We start from the raw sequence: 18,257 nt of genomic DNA, 5'->3' as shown, positions 1-18,257 counted from the left end.
CGCGGATTGGTTTTGTGCGGAAACCAAGCAAATACGCACGATCTCGCACAAACGTAATATGCCAGGATGGCCCAAGCGACAGAAGCGTGCTGTATGTATCACTTGGTCCGAAAGGTTTCCGCCTTGGACATTAGTGTTGCGTACTTACAAATTTAAGGCCACACTACACTAAAAATTACAACTTTTTTTCAAATCGTTCTTTTTCAACCAAAATTTGACAGCATGTTTAACTATGTAAAGGACTACCAAAATCCACATTTTGAACTCCTAAATATTTTTTACTTTTGTTTTTTTTTATTTCCTTTTTAGAAATATTTTCAAACCCAAGTTTTCAGTAAAAGATCACAATTTTTAAGGTTCCTTTTTTTGTTACATTCACAAGATATAGAGAAGCTTTTCTATGCATTAATTTTATGAAATATCTGATTCATTCACTTTGAACAAATTTTCTTGAAAAGTTGAATTCATAATTCATGAACAAAATGTTAATAAAATATACCAGCAGCGCTTCTTATAAAATAAATGCATGGAAACATGCAGCTATCTCATAAATACTTGCAGTAAAAATTTCATCCAGATTGAGTAATATTTGGCATAAAAAAGTTGATGTTGAATATTAAAAAAGTAAACTTACGAAAAAGTGTATTTGAAAGTAAAATGAATATTTATGTAACACATACCTATTAAAATTCTCCTCAGCTACATTCATCTAGTAACTTCAGGGAGCCAACTTTAGAAGAAAAAGATACTAGATTTTTAATGAGAAATTTATTGAAAAAAGAATTCTTTGATGAAAAAAATTCTTTTAAAAGCTCTTTAAATACCACGCCCCTTACAGTCATAATTAAAAAAATTAACATATGTGTAATCAAAATTGAACTAAATTTATTTGGGATATGAAAATATACATTCTAAAGAAGTGAAATGGCCAATCAACCTTTTTTGAAAAATTTTCATGGTTTGAGTGGAGTTTCCCCTTAAGGAAAATTAAAATAAATAAAGGGAAAGAAAGAAAAGATTAGAAAAATTGTCTATCGTTGGTGAAATTAAAGGAATAAGTGGTTTTTGAATGAAGTAAGAATGTAGAGAGAAAGAGAGAAAAATTTCTCCTGATAGCGACGTCACAGACAAACGTCATGCCCATATGTTGGTCATATTGTACATTTTGTTCCATTTGCTTATCGTCGTAACGGCACGGTTGAGAATGCAGTGTCGTTACCTCTGTTCAGCGACAGTGTGTAGTTAATCCTTCAACTGTTTTCATAGAAGGCCAACCAGTGTTGCCATATTTAGCGATAAGTCGCTAAATCTAGAGAATTTTGAATCATTCTCGGCGGCAAATTTTGTAAAATACGATTAGCGACTTTTCTGCTGAATTTTATATTCTTCCACTTTTTTCCTTCCTTTTACGGTAAAAAAAATTCAACTGAAATCGTGCACTTAGTTTTAGAAGAGGCATGGGTGCATGACTGAGTCGTCTAATGATTCATGTATTTGTGATCAGTGATCAGGGGCGAAAGATGCTCACGGGTCAGGTCTCTCTCTCTCAATGCTACTGTTCCAACACCCATAAACGGCGGCAACTTTGATTGACACGTGACGAATTGCGAGCTACAGCTAAAGGCTGGTTCACAATAAACCGGAAACGAGAATCGGAACGAAAACGAAAACGGTAAAATTGTTAAAATGTGTACATTTAAATTTAAATGTGAGCATTCACAATTAACGAAAAGCTTGCCGGAGTCCGGGATCGGGAACGGAGAGTTGCCCAAGTTTCAACTTTGGCGTTCACGTTTTCGATCACAGCCCACTAGATTCATTCTATTGCCATCTAAAAGCTATTTTGTCGTCGTATATTTTGTAGCAAGAAGACCGTGACATAACCTATGCATTATTTAGTTCTGTGCTGTGCCTCATGGAGCAAGTTTCATTTGATGAGATTCTAATATCGAGTGCTGAGGAAAATCCTCACGTTTACGATAAGCGGCGCGTCTCGTATAAAGATGATGACGTGTCTTTCAATAGCTGCATCTTCGAACACCGATCGTAAGCGAATTATATTTTATTACTGTATTGGTTGTATTACACACTACATATTCACGCTTCAATTCAATATTTACTGTTGTGTTCATTTTTGTTCTATTGCAAATGTTTCTTCTCTAAATATTTTACGTCATGGAAGACTTAAAATAGGTTGTGATAATAAAGATGCATGGACATATTTATAGTACCGTACCTGATGAAATGTTTCAGTTGAAATTTCGAAGTTGGTTAACCTGTGTTTATGTTGGCTGCCTTGTACTCATGAGAGAACGCCATTGGTCAATTATACACAAATAACATCAGAATGCGTAATATCGACTTTACATATCGTTATTGACATACATATCGATAAGCATAGTCATCTACGTTCTTGACTTATTGTGTATCAAAAATTTTCATATTCACGTCCTCTGCTTCTCGTTCCCGGTTTATTGTGAACCAGCCTCAATTATTGGTTCTTTCCCGCAACGCGGAGATTTTCCACTCCGAACCGTCCGGAGGCAGTTGAGTTTTGGAATTTTGTGCCTACAGTTTTTGTGAAGCAAATGAGGCTGTAGTTTTTGCTGATTTTAATATATTTTAATATATAAGATTTAAAACGTGTTAAATTTCACAAAAAACAAACGCTTGAGTGAAAATTTCCACACTTACAATTTGCCAGAAAGCCTAGTGTCAATGATTGGATCAAGTGCAGTGTATTCACAATCAGCTGTTCCACCTCAACATCACAGCCGTCAACAATACAACCAGACTCCGCAGAAGAGGGTGACACGAGGAAATTATATTTTTCTCCGCATATGTATATTTCTCGTATTTTTATTCAGTTATATTTATTATTAATTTTTAGCGACATTTCTATGGATTTTTTTTTACCAAACTTTGGAGAGTTTTAACTACTTTTTGTTTAAAAGTTAGCGAGATTGTAGAGCGATATGTTGGCAACAGTGAGGCCAACATACCTTCTCGATGAAGCAGCGTAACTCTCAACATCGAGGTGATGCCGCTGGTAGCCCAAAGTTTTTGGGCGTAGGTTTAATGTCTCTCACTTTTCTCGGGGATTTTCCGTTTCCGTCAACAAACTCTCTTCATTTCACTCGAATGTTTTCGTAATTTCATTTCAGTTTCATTTTGGTATAGCGAAGGACGAACATTCCACTACACACCACCTATTTTGAGTGTAAAATAAATAAATAAATAATAATAATAATAATAGTAATAATTATAATAATAGTAATAATTATAATAATAATGGCTTTATTTAACCTGGCAGAGTTAAGGCCGTAAGGCCTTCTCTCACACTCAGCCAGGATTAAAACTTGCTTACACAGTTGAACATAAAACTTGATCGGAATTAAGTAATTACATACTGATACAATTTAGGTACATAATGAGATCAAAAGAGGTAGTTACATAAAATTTACCTCATAAAATAAAAATAAACATAGTGAAATACATATTAATTTGTTAGAATCAAATACGAATCACATAAAAACAGAAGCCGATAATTCAATAAAAAAAAAAAGAAAAATGTACACAGTAAAAATAAAAATAAACATAAATCCGTGCACGAAGAATTTTCGGTGACATCTGACGGACGTATGTCGAGATGGGATCATGACGGGAGACATCTGGTGTACACCAAGGGAAACCATAACATGATCACAATAATACGTTAATTTGCTGCCATTTCAAGACCGCAAAATGCAGATACGAATATTTTCAGTGTGGCGGAGGGAATTATGGCTTCCGTGTGAGTCCACGAACGGCCGCATAACGAAAAAAAAACCATGAGTAATATTGTGTAGGATATCAGGTATGGCTTTATAAGGCGGCACCGAGGAGAGGTAACTTGTGAAAGAATTCAGCACGGGATGTGTTAAAGATTCGCTGCGAAGCGGGAGACCGTGCACTCGGCGAGAAACTGATGCTGCCGTCGCCGAGTCATTGACTTTGTCGTCAATCCACTGTAGGCCTGCTCACCGATAAAGATCCAGTGTCTCTCCGTGCACGACAGACTGAATCTTGGAAAGCTCAGCTAAACAGTTTCGACAGACATGACAAGAATGCATCAATTTTCTGGCTAGTTGAGTTAATATTGTGTTATGGCTCACCAAATATTCAAATTAAAAAACTTATGATTCTGAGAGGAAAAATTGAGGACAACAGGAGGTGTGTTTTTATTTAGGTTATCTTTCGATAACTTTCATTCTGATCCCCTATATTTCTATTATAGATAGACACTAATCTCCCGCTTATCTCGACAAGTAACCAAATACTTCGTTATCAGGAATATTCAAAATAGCAATATTAATCAATTACAGAGGGAAAGCTTCAGTTTTGTTACAAGAGTTTTATATAAAATACACCAATAGCTTGGGATTCCAGGGATAAAACGAATCACGACATATAAATCTCAACACGGTTGTATTGATAAGGTTTTATGCACATTATATATCTTTTATTGAGAACATGTATGACAAAACTAACGGAGAATGAAATTAGGGAGGGAAATTACTTTGAGAATGGATTCAATAGTTTTGTTTTGTAACCGAAATTAGAAGTTTGATAACAACAATCATAAGAACAAAAAACTGTTTTATAATATATGACACTATGTTTTACTTTCCTTAATAATTTTACTAATTGAATCACTTCAAAATGTAAGATAAGATAATAAGATAATAACTGCCTCCCATTGGAGGTAGCCCAGAAGGACTCAGTATACTCTCCTACATGAATTTTACAATATTAAATGTTTACATAAATTTTGTAGAAAGAAAATTAAAATAAACATAAATGAATTATAAAGATAATAAAAAAAATTAAACAGAGTGAATATGATGACTCAGAATTTGGCAAGAGCGTTTCAAAACTGAAGTTATGATGTCAGCAGTAAGTGTCTGTGGTAGTTGAGAAGTCTTCCTGAATCTTTCAAAGAACTTAATCACACCACGAGTTCCACTAAGAAGACCAATCACCTCAATGTCTTCAAGCTGGTATTTTGCTTTGAAGTAATCAACTGTTGGCAGATAAATGTTGATCTTTTCTTGATTGACATCCTCCGGCTGGCTACTCCCCGTTTCAATCCTTATGGTAGGATCAATTATATATCCTTTCTTGGTAGTCTGGGAATACGCTATGATGTCAATACGTCTAGAGGAGCCATTAGTAGCAAGGCAAAAAACTTCCTCTTCTACTATCCAAGACTTTTTTCTTATCTAAGAATAACAATTCATGTTTTATTATGGATTCAAATTTATTGCCTTACATATTATAGTTAATGTGTTTAAGTTTACATGTTCATCAGTGACAGACAATGATTTCGAAATACAATTGACACAAAATTCTGCTGTGACTAGGCAATGTACCTTCACCCATAGGCTATAATAGTTTTTCAGTATCATATGAACGCAAGGAACCAGGTAGATATTAGTGCCGATTACTTTACTGTTGTCGATTTTTAATTTTCTGCAGAATGTATTCCCTGAATTTCATACATTCCTCAGCTGAAAAATAGAAACAGGGAGAAGTTATTTTTCAATTTGAAGTTGATGTTTAATAATAATCAATACTAAAATGAAGATATCGTGATAGTCGCTCTGTAGCCTGTTCAATAACACCAACAGGGTTACAACGAAGAAATAAACACAATCAAATACACGGCACAAGAAAACGGATACAACCCTAACATAATGGACAACATAATACGTAAGACAAAACAAAACCACAAAAAACAGAAGACTAGAAAAAAACACAAGAACACAAAAAATACATCATACTAATATACGAAAACAATAACACACATAAAATTCCAACCTCATTCAAGAAATTAAATTACAACATCGCATACAGAACAAATAACACTCTACAAAAACATCTCAACACACAAATAACACAAACAAACAAATACAACCACGCAGGCGTATACAAACTCAAATGTAACACCTGCAACAACTTCTACATAGGACAGACAGGCAGATCGTTTCAAACACGTTACAAAGAACACATCACAGCCATAACAAAATTATTACAAAACACCTCCACATATGCAGAACATATCACAAATTCCAACCACACTTACAGAGACATCAACACAGACATGGAAATACTGCACATCCAACCAAAAAGCCAGAAACTCAACACACTAGAACAATATGAAATATACAGACACACGAAAACACACCCCAACGATATTCTCAACACACAACTCAATTTCAAAACACATACACTCTTTGACTCAACACTACGAACGCACCCACACAGGAAACAAGAGCCGCCAACACCAACAACGACCAGTTCTGAAGATGATCCAAAATAGGTCGAAACATGTTAACAAGGTACGTTAAAATTTAACACAATAAAGACTTATCATACATATTCCGAAATATAAAAGATCATTAACTGGATTTGGAGTAATCTAAAAAATCCTTTAAATTTCCATTGCAGCATGAAGCTTTAAATTTCAGTTTCCTCATCATTTTAAATTTTGAGTTATTTCCTCTTTTAATTCTTGCCGTCGATGTAGCATTGTCTCCTTTATGACTATTCCTAGAGCATAAAATATAATTTAGGGGCTATTAGCGTTTGCAATCGATTTTTAGACCTGCCGTCATGAACGCTTTCTTTAGCACGCAATTCCCGTTTTATTATGCCATCGTTCTGAATTCTGTTTCCTAGTTTAATGTGTGTCCTTTCCTTTAAATCTTTGTAGTGAAGAATAACCTACAAATACTATCTTGTTTCTTATTTTATCTTACTTACATTTGTTCATATACTTGTCAGGGCATTTCTGAAAATAGAGAGATAAGTGGATAAGATTTGTCTGCTTTATTTCAACATGAATGTATACCATGGTGCTCTATTATTTCTAAAAAGTACTATGTAAATAATTCTATGCATTTATATGTATTACCTTTTATCGTTATTTACAGAAATAATGATTAGCCATCAGAATAACACCCATTTCACACTTTGGATCACTTAAGATCTTAGTTATAATTACAATATTCAAGTGTTAAAATGAAAACTAAGCGGTAAATTACCTTAGTTTACTAGTTTTGACTTCGTGTGAGCCATCTGGACAGTTGGATCTGTCCTGGAGATGACGACACGATGTAGAAACTTGTCAACTCAGGTAGTTCATCACTTAGTTTTCATTTTAACACCTCAAAGTTGTTGTTATAATTAGGCCCTATATTCTGAAGTAATGATTATCCGTTGTCTGTATATTGTATAAGGTTATTTAAATTCACTGCACTTACATTTCTGCAGCCTTGAATATTTATTTATTTAACGCAGTGCTCTAAACAAATGGTAAATTAGCCATTACTCCAAGCGCAGAAATATTGCGGCACAAGTATCTTGGAAATTTCTGTGCCTCTTTCTTGGAGAACTGAACGCATGGATAGATGTTAAATTTCTGTATCTTAGGGTGAGTGTGTAGGCCTACCTTACATATAGAATATAACAAATGTCAAAATATGATTAATTATTATTCAGTCAATATGGCTTAAGCATTACATTACATATGAAATAAAAACATATGAGAAAATATATTGATGTGTTACATCTTACTTTGATACAAACGTTTTCGCCTCTAATGGGGCATCTTCAGGTACAAATATAAGTATCATCTAAAATCAATTACAATATAAACTTACATATAAAACTACCTTGACTAGAATAAAATATGACATGGTGACTATGTTATCAATCAACATTAAATTGTCCTGTCAAAATTAAAAACGAATTGATTTTAAAACAATATGAATATGCTTAGCCATGCTAAGTAGATCCCTTGTGTGGTATCTCAGATATATTGCGTTGTCAATGAAATCATTATAATACTAAAACTATACAAATTAAAATCTAATATTATCAAATGTGGAATTTTTAGTATTATAATGATTTCATTGACAACGCAATATATCTGAGATACCACACAAGAGATCTACTTAGCATGGCTAAGCACATTCTATATTGTTTTAAAATCAATTCGGTTTTTAATTTTGACAGAACAATTTAATGTTGATTGATAACATAGTCACCATGTCATATTTTATTCTAGTCAAGGTAGTTTTATATGTAAGTTTATATTCTAATTGATTTTAGATTATACTTATATTTGTACCTGAAGATGCCCCATTAGAGGCGAAAACGTTTGTATCAAAGTAATATGTAACACATCAATGTGGAGAAATGTTAGGTCAATGGGACTGGGACAATCTAAATCACAAATTGACAATACAATTTGTCTAGATGATTTAAACAATTACTTCACATCCACCACTACCCACGCACCTGACGCCGCAACGAAACAACAGACTATTAATGAATTAATCTCTACACCCGCCCCAGCACGAGACAAGTTCTTCTTTTCCTACATAACACCTTCTGACGTAAAATCAGCACTAAAGCGCATCAAGTCAAAATCACAAGGAGTAGACAATATAAATATAGAACTTCTGAACAAAATTATGGACATAATTCTTCCGACACTAACCCACATATTCAATGCATCCATAATGACTTCACATTACCCAGACATATGGAAAAAGGCTATTGTTCGTCCCCTTCCTAAAATTAAGTTACCTGTAACACCTAATGACTATAGACCAATTAGTATTCTTCCTGTTCTCTCAAAAGCTTTGGAAAGAATTGTGCACAAACAACTGACAGATTACCTCAATACTCACAATATTCTTGACCCTTACCAATCAGGCTTCAGAACGGGACACAGCACATCGACTGCACTGCTTAAAGTGACTGAGGATATACGTGAAGCTTTAGACAAAGGACAGATCACAATACTAACACTTTTAGACTACTCCAAAGCCTTCGACACTGTAGACGTTGACTTACTAATTGCAAAATTAAGAGTACTGCATTTTTCTGATAATGCGTTAGCGTGGATGGACTCCTATCTTCGTGAACGCCAACAGTGCGTGTCTATTAATAATCGTTATTCCACTTGGCGTACCACGAAGACTGGCGTACCACAAGGCTCTGTCCTAGGACCTTTACTATTTTCTATTTATATTAATGATATTTCTTCTAATCTAACATCCTGCCGACACCATATTTATGCTGACGACATACAAATCTATCTGCATACTCGACCTAACTACATAAATGACGCCATAACTAAAGTTAATGATGACTTGAATTCTATATCCATATGGTCGAAAACGCACGGACTTAATTTAAATGCAAGTAAATCGCAGGCAATCTTAATAGAACATCAAAGATCGAAGTGTGACAAACAAAATTTGCCACCGATAATTGTAAATAATACTACTATTCCATACAGTACGACTGTGAAGAACCTTGGTATTTATATGGATTGTCACCTGGAATGGAATGAACAAGTGAATCACACTTCCAAAAAAATATTTTCCATTGTTCACTCATTAAAGCGACTGAAGCACTTTCTTCCTGATAAATTAAAATTAATCCTTGTACAAACACTCGTGATGCCACACTTCGACTACTGCGATATTATATTAAGTAACCTAAATGCAAATTTGAGCAGCAGGCTACAACGTGTGCATAATGCGTGCGTCCGTTATATTTGTAATATTCGTAAGTGTGATCATGTTTCCCCGTCTTTCCAAACTCTGTCTTGGCTAAGGCTAAGCGATCGACGAGCCCTGCATTCTCTTGTTCTCTTATTTCAAATTCTGCGCACCGCTACCCCAATATATTTGGCTTCTCGTTTTCAAAATTTATCCGCATATCATCAGCTAAGTACAAGATCTCATTATAACAATTTACTCATTATACCCTACCACAAGACATCTTTATATTCTTCATCCTATACAGTTTCAGTTGCTAGAAATTGGAACTCGCTTCCGAGTGATATAAGGGGTTGTTGGACAATTGCTTCATTTAGGTCAAAATTACATAAATTCTTACTTAACAGATGAATTGCTGATTAATATTTGTTACTTATAATGAAACTAACATCTGTCCATTCTTATTATTATTATCTTTAATTTATCTAAATAGATTTACAATACCTCTAATGACAATTACATTAATATTCTCATTATAGAAATAGAAATATATATATATATATATATATATATATATATTCTCCCTGTAATATAGTCCTAGTAAGCTTATATTAAATTAATTTTCTTCATTTTACTAGCTATCTCAAATATTAAATTAATTATAATTCATTGAATTAAATTAGCTCATAAATTAAGTTACTACTTTACCTTATAGATTTATCTAAATTTAAATAAATTTGTAGTGAAGATTATTGCTGGAGAACCTTTTAAGTGTAGTGAAAATATTTGTAATTTAAATTTATGTATTGTATTGATTAAGGCTGGTTGAGTGGAAGAGAAGGCCTTATGGCCTTAACTCTGCCAGCGAAAATAAAACATTATTATTATTATTATTATTATTATTATTATTATTATTATTATTATTATTATCAATATATACTCATATGTTTTTTATTTCATATGTAATGCAATGCTTAAGCCATATTGACTGAATAATACTTAATCATATTTTGACATTTGTTATTAACACGAGGCTTAGCTGAATATTTTCCAACATGAATTGTAAAAAAATATAGAATATAGACAAAACTACAATTAATGCAAGACTAAGGAATCTTATCAGCAATTGATAATAGATACTGTCTTTTGTCATTCAACAATTTCTATAGAAGGAATCACTTCGTGGTTTCTTAAGTTGTATTGATAATTTATAATATTCATAACTTTGACTATAAAGAAGAAGAGAAATATTCACCACCTCAAGTAACAAGTTATCTAAATAAAACTGTAAAGAACGTTATCTTGTTATTCAATTACTAATGTCGTTTATGAATGTTAGCACTGCTAGAAAATTGTCATTTTGTTTATTCATTAACTTTGTATTGAAGGATTGATATACCGTGCTATAAAGTAAGTATTTTTATACATTTTAATTTGACCATTTTGATCGGATGATTAAGGAGAGGATAATATATAGAAAGCATTGAAAAATTCGAGTATTAGTATAGAATAAGATTTTGATTACCAGATGAGGTGTTGAAGGAAGCTGTTAGTGCTCTTTATGAAAGCAGCCAGAAAACATGAACACTATGCAAGATACCTTAAGGATAAATTGAAAATTAATGGGGAGTTATTCGATGCCAAATTTTGTTTAGAAAACTTTAATGAGTTGACAAATGGAGAGAATATAAATGAAAGAAAAAAATTGAGATGAAGAAAAGAGTAAGAAGAATTGTAAAAAAGTGGAAGGAATAAAAAAGGTAAAGTTTCGGAAGGCATTAGGGCAGTGACACTGAAGATTGCGATGGAAGGATGTCGGAAGAAATCATCAATGTCAGCAAATTCCGTTCAGGCGACGATGTCATTAGAGAGACGACCAGGAATGACGTCACCGCAAGTCCAAGTAAGAAATACAAAGTTGCAGAAAAGTGGAGAAATAAGCAAAATATCAGATGGTAACAGAGATGGAGAACATGATGTTGGAAGGCAGAAAGAGTGAGAGAAGAAAGTTGAATCAATGAAATAGAGAGTGGAGAAAGGGGAAGTGCAGGGAGTATAAGGGGAAGTTCGGAAAATGTTAATCGATTTAGGAGTGTGGAGGGAGGTGATAGTAGGGCAGGAAAAGCAGTAAATAATCTGAGGAAATGGTGTATTAGAGGGATGAAATAATAGCAGGGTTAATAAATTATACAGGGTGTAAAAAATATATGTTACAAGGCTCGGTGTTAGGTAGATGGATACCATGTGATCACATTTTCTCAAGGGAACTGGGTAGTGATGCCTGTGCGATTAAAAAATTTCAGTACAAAAGTTTAGTTCAATATTTCTAGGCTTTCAGTGCTCAGAGTGGAATGAAGATTTCCATGTGATACAATCAATCATTCTGAATTCAGTGGTATAAAAGACAACTAAATAGTTTCGTATCCTAGTGCAAAAGAAAGGCCCTAACTGATAACCTGTTATCCCACTTTGTAAAATGTACCTCATTCTTCAGGTGCACATTACTTTCGAACATCTTCACTCATATACCTTGCATTTTTTAAAGTTATATAGTAATGTGTATTGTAAATACTAAAGCAAAATTTAGTTAAATATTTCATCCCTAGTGAAACAGAAAAATATTGAACTTTATTTAATATTTTTGCAATTTTTTTCAATGTATTTTTTTCCCGTGTTATGTCTGCGATATTCTTAAACCCGTAGGCCTACTATGTAGTACATAAGCTGCAGAAAACACTGTAAAAATTTTATGTAAATTGATTCATTGGTTTCAGAGAAAAATGCACTTGAGTTTGAAAAATGTGAACTTGTGGAAAACTGCATTTAAAAAACAGAGGGATATGTGAATTACATTCACAGTCAAATTTAAAGAGGTTATTTAAAGGGCTTACCTCCAGAAATACCTCCCACAGTATTTATATTGTTTTAAAGAGCAAGTTTTGTACTACCTGGTTCCCTTAATAAACCCATGCCCAGAAACGCTTTGTTCACGTGCGGAAGACGACGTAGGCAGTACGGATCCCAAAAGTTAGGAAGAAGTAAACAAAGCGTTACTGGACATGGGTTTATTAACAAAATATGATTACATGGTATCCATCTACCTACCAACGGGCCTTGTAACTTATATTTTTTACAGTCTGTATAATGTAAAAATAGATTTGAACGGATACACTTTGTCAAGGAATTGAAATTGTTTTGTTACATCAAGTGAAACCAATGTTATAAGGTAAGAGCGCTAATGTCAAACTGATTCCAAGGCGAGTTTAATAATGGATAATGTTCCTCCTGAAATAGTCAACAGGGTTGATAAGTTGAAGTTATTTATGTTATGTACAGAGGAAATCATTTAGTTAGTTATTAGAAAGGTGGCTGTGTAATTGAATGAGGAAATTAACATAAATAGCTTTTAGTGTGAATGAGAATAGGGGAGGTGAAGTAGCTTAACAATGTGTGATAAATTAGAAGGAGGGTTAAGTGAAGGTGAAGGGACATGAAAGACATAGTTAAGAGGAGGTATTAAGGTCACATTCGTCTGTGTCTTAAGCTGTAAATAGTGTAAGGGTATTCTGACCTGAATACAGAAATTGGAAAAGTCAGTACAACCGAATATGTACATTTCAATTTTAATATTTGAATGTAGCCTAAATACGTGTTAAGGGTGTTTGAGAATAAGGTGCTTAGGAAAATATTTGGGGCTAAGAGGGATGAAGTTACAGGAGAATGGAGAAAGTTACACAACACAGAACTGCACGCATTGTATTCTTCACCTGACATAATTAGGAACTTGAAATCCAGACGTTTGAGATGGGCAGGGCATGTAGCACGTATGGGCGAATCCAGAAATGCATATAGATTGTTAGTTGGGAGACCGGAGGGAAAAAGACCTTTAGGGAGGCCGAGACGTAGATGGGAGGATAATATTAAAATGGATTTGAGGGAGATGGGGTATGATGATAGAGACTGGCTTAATCTTGCACAGGATAGGGACCGATGGCGGGCTTATGTGAGGGCGGCAATGAACCTTCGGGTTCCTTAAAAGCCATTTGTTTGTTGTAAGCTGTAAGCCTAAATACGTTTAATGTTGTAATACAATTATTTTGAAATGCATCAGAGTAAATGGAATACAATATTGTTTATAGCCATTTATTAGATTATGGACACATTTAAGGAATTTATTGTGATCCCATGTATTATTTGGAAAGATAATGATTAATATTATACACGTGAATTTTTTACATACTATTAAATCCATTGAAGAAAGAGGGACAGAAAGGGGAAGGCTAAACCACAGTTTAGTATATACAGTTGCGAAGCTCAATACTTACTAAATATGCAAACATAAACAGTTGAAATACGCATCCATAGATAGTTGCTAGCCACCAGGATCGCTACTATCCCCTCATCACAGACTCCTTCCCTATCACACGATAAAATGTATTGTACTTTTGATATCGTGTTCTTTTGAAAAATTAACACCTTCCTTCCACTATTGAAATACGAAATACATAAGGTTTATATATTATTTGAATAAACTCACCTTCCTCGATCTTTCGGAAGAAGGATAACAGAATTTAAGTTCGCAATAACAAGTAGATACAAGACCTACTAATTTATTACACATGGCCAGCTACATGAAATTCCACTTACAATTTTTTGTGCATGAATTTCTTATAGCAATGTTAATTCCTGGTTTATGTAAATGGATGCACTACTTTTCTTCCCTCCTATACCTAGTAAAGTGATTTGTTTGTATTTTACACTAGTGTCGTCAAAATTCGGTCGTGAAAGAGAGTAGCAAACAGTGTTTCCGGTTCTCAATCGTTAATCCAAAGGCATAGTCAGGTTAATATTGAAAATGTTAGGTCTTGGCACTTCATGGCCTGTAGCGCCAAGGATTATTATTATTATTATTATTATTATTATTATTATTATTATTATTATTATTATTATTGTAAAAATAAAATGATGTCCCTGTAGTCCTAGTGCACTTGGACGATTCAGCTGATGCTATTTCTAGGCGTTGTCACATTAGTAATGCTGTCTAATTTCAGATCTGTAAAGATGTGTGTGTTAAGTCATGATACTTACTGCTATTACAATAAAGTGCACGAAACTGTAAGCCATGCCTGCCGCCAGGTTGCAGGATTTCAATCCCTGTTGTTCTGCTGCACCTGGAAGATACGATTTAGTAACTTATTTGCACTTAATTTCATATGTAGTTTCTTAATCACATAAAATTATAGACTAAACTTTGCGTTTGACTAAAAATAATCTCAATTTCAATTGCTGTTAATATTTACCTATGAGCTTACATCTTTAACTCGACGGTGATCGCACATATTTTCTCAACTCACTCCGCATCTCTCAGGTTATTATGTATTTTCTTTTTTTAGTAAATGGCAGCTCAACTACTGGGTGTTCATTTCAAAGTGTATCATGACGTCACTGTTGTTGGGTCACCGATTTGAAGCGAGTTTCAGTTTATATGTTAGAGAAGTTGCCTATTATTTAAGGCGTTCTTCAATCTGAACTTGAGAACGTGTACGGTATAACTTGAACGTCGTAGCAACAGATGGCGGTCTGTACGGTCTGTATGTTACCATAACCTCTTTCCAACTGTGTTTTGCGCCGGCAAGTCGTACGTAGGGTATTTGTTATCATCGGTTGCGTACAGTAACATTCCACAACACAAATCAAATGCTCCGTGTCCATGTTGACCGTCGAAGTTAATGTCAACAAATACGTAAGCAATCGTCTTAACCCTCTCCCCATATCCCGACAGTACGTATTTCCAAACAGTTCACATTCTTGCCACTACCGGCGTTACAGTATGTACTCTTTAGAATAAACGCCGTACTTGCTAGGCAACTTCTCTGCCTCATAGGTTATACACCTCTGCGGAAGTGTAGGAAGATTGAATTCTCTAGGCTCATCGGCTAGCCACATGACGACATACAGCGAGCCACGACACTCTTTGAACTGAACACGCAGTATGTTTTTACTTAGTAACATAGAGCTCTGCCGGGTTGAAGATGTGCGCGGTGATTGGTTACCTCTTCTTTTATTTCCTATTACAATATTCAGAAAAACTTTGAATGTAATGGGAAGGATTTACAAACGAAGTTGACGATGTTGTCAGCTTTGAGAACCTTACGGAGGAAACTACAGACGCTGATATTTCTTCTTTCCTTCAGCACACACGTATCTGCGAAATATTTGTCCTTCATGGAATTGAGTGTGAGGCAGTGAAAAAATGTACCAATTCAAAATAACATCGAAGGAGAATTTTATTCTGGGCTGCAGAGGTGCAATTAAATGCTTTTCATGCAGTTGTCTCTACGTCATTGAAACATCACAACTGTACCAGGACGTAATGGAGGACGCATGAGATTCAGTGAACTAACCTTTTGCATTAGCGTTTGCCCCGGAGGCACCATCATTGCAATAGGGTTTGACAATATCATTCAATTCTTCCTGCACAAAATAATGTTGGCATTCCTTTTTGAAGACTTCCGGCTTCACATTTCCCTTTCCGTCACACTGAAAATATATAGAACAGTACATTTGTGACACGATCTCTTTTCATTTCTTCTATTTACTTATATATAAGTTAGGATCGTCAAATGTTGGGATTCTTGACGATTATCTTTCATGTAAAATATTAGAAGAATAGTTCTTATTGTGTATCAGTGCAGTGTATTTTCTGGGTACTGGTAGTAGGATGTTTAGAAAAGAAGACTATCTACTGATTATTATTTTTTATTTTTTTATTGGGTTATTTTACGACGCTGTATCAACATCTAGGTTATTTAGCATCTGAATGATATGAAGGTGATAATGCCGGTGAAATGAATCCGGGGTCCAGCACCGAAAGTTACCCAGCATTTTCTCGTATTGGGTTGAGGGAAAACCCCGGAAAAAACCTCAACCAGGTAACTTGCCCCGACCGGGATTCGAACCCGGGCCACCTGGTTTCGCAGCCAGACGCGCTGACCGTTACTCCACAGGTGTGGACTCTACTGATTATTGAAACTTATACATGATCCTTTGACAACATATTATCAATTTTAGGTTAGATGATTCAAAATTGGAGTTGCTATTATCATTTAAATTGTGTATTGCCATGGAATTTATGGTATGTACTCGTCTAGTAATAGCAAGTAGGTTTCTTACCTCCCTCAAAGAATTGTTTTCATACAGTTCAAGGAATAAAATGTTTTCATCTTGTATTATAATCATCTTTTATATATCAATATTCATATGAATGAGGTCTCGCCCACCTCATTGAATATTACACGACTAGTGTGAACTAGTCAGTTGCATTATTACTGTTAAATACGAGAAAAATTCGTACCGGCACCGGGAATCGAACCCACGACCTCTCAGCTCTGCGCGCTGAACGCTCTTACCAACTGAGCCATGCCGGGACACGATCCACGGCGCCGGCCGAACCCCTCTCGTAATGCTATTATACGGCCTTACTACCTGCATTTGAGACGATACAAGTCATGTATGCAGGAGCGCATATTAAATGACTTTGTGGCCATATTCAACATCAGTTTAATGAAAACTGCTAACAGTTTATATAATTATATCAAATATTCATATGAATGAGGTCTCGCCCACCTCATTGAATATTACACGACTAGTGTGAACTAGTCAGTTGCATTATTACTGTTAAATACGAGAATTTTTCTCGTATTTAACAGTAATAATCATCTTTTGTTTGAAGATAAATGCCATCCAACAGAATTTAAGTTGGCAATAATAAGTAGATACAAGGCCTACTAATTTATTACACATGGCCAGCTACGTGAAATTCCACTTACAATTTTTTGTACATGAATTTCTTATAGCAATGTTAATTCCCTATATATATATATATATATATATATATATATATATATATATAATTTGAACTCGTAATAGAAATTACGGGAAAACGGCTGGACGGATTTTAATAAATGATCCCTCATTTTGAAGCTTGGAACTCAAAGTTTTTCGGAAAAATAGTAGTTTTCAGTGAAATGTCAATTTTTAAACATAATTTTCCTATTTTCCAAAATCCATCTGTCGTCAGTTTTGAGATCTGGCTAATAGCATTCACGGCCGACTTGATATTCCCTTCGCTTTTTTGTAAAGGAGAAGCGAAGCGAGAATCAAGTCGGCCGTGTTGCATTTCAGAATGAAACAAAATACATACTACAGTAAACAATATTACACGAAGGCCATGATCTGCAAGAACGCTGACATATTTAGAGCTCAAATTAAATTGGTTATTAACAACTTAACTTACTAAAAATAATTTACAGGTTGTATTCTGTAGTGTGTAATTTTCTGGTTACAGCTTGTATTGGATATTAAAAACTACAAAACTTGAGGTGGTTTCATGACATTCTTACCACTAGAAATGAAATATTATTGTAGTTAATGCCATGATGTGACTATTTTTAATTAATTATACATATTAATCCTGTATTGATGATATGAAAGTGAAACGTTTTGGGGTTATATAAGTAGATATAGAGAATAACTTAAATTAGATTTTGATTTCTATATTTTACTGAGTGGCGGCTGTATAGTATATGTTACTGAAAGCTATAAAAATTACGTAAGATAATATTATTAAAAATCAAATATTTTTATAATTATTAATCAAGTGGGGTTGGGTCTTTTTCATATATTTAATGGCGGTGTGGT

General features: G+C 34.3%; 1 protein-coding gene across 2 annotated transcripts in view; it reads right to left on the bottom strand.

Moving 5' to 3' along the window:
- Positions 1 to 3,356: 3,356 nt before the first annotated feature.
- Positions 3,357 to 18,257, bottom strand: part of LOC138696970 (uncharacterized) — a 34,394-nt gene continuing 19,493 nt past the window's right edge. Inside the window, exons 6-9 of one of the 2 annotated variants that reach the window (XM_069822512.1) lie at positions 15,962 to 16,097; positions 14,646 to 14,728; positions 6,805 to 6,832; positions 3,357 to 5,549 (exon numbers count right to left, since the gene is read on the bottom strand). In XM_069822512.1, coding sequence (XP_069678613.1) covers positions 5,488 to 5,549; positions 6,805 to 6,832; positions 14,646 to 14,728; positions 15,962 to 16,097 — 309 coding nt within the window. In that variant the 3' untranslated portion in view covers positions 3,357 to 5,487. The remainder of the gene's footprint in view (positions 5,550 to 6,804; positions 6,833 to 14,645; positions 14,729 to 15,961; positions 16,098 to 18,257) is intronic. The other variant, XM_069822511.1, reaches the window with a different exon arrangement.

Source organism: Periplaneta americana, chromosome 3 (assembly GCF_040183065.1).
Source record: "Periplaneta americana isolate PAMFEO1 chromosome 3, P.americana_PAMFEO1_priV1, whole genome shotgun sequence".
Taxonomy (NCBI): Eukaryota; Metazoa; Arthropoda; class Insecta; order Blattodea; family Blattidae; genus Periplaneta; species Periplaneta americana.
The sequence above is the reverse complement of the archived record's forward strand: the minus strand, read 5'-3'. Positions and strand labels throughout refer to the sequence as shown.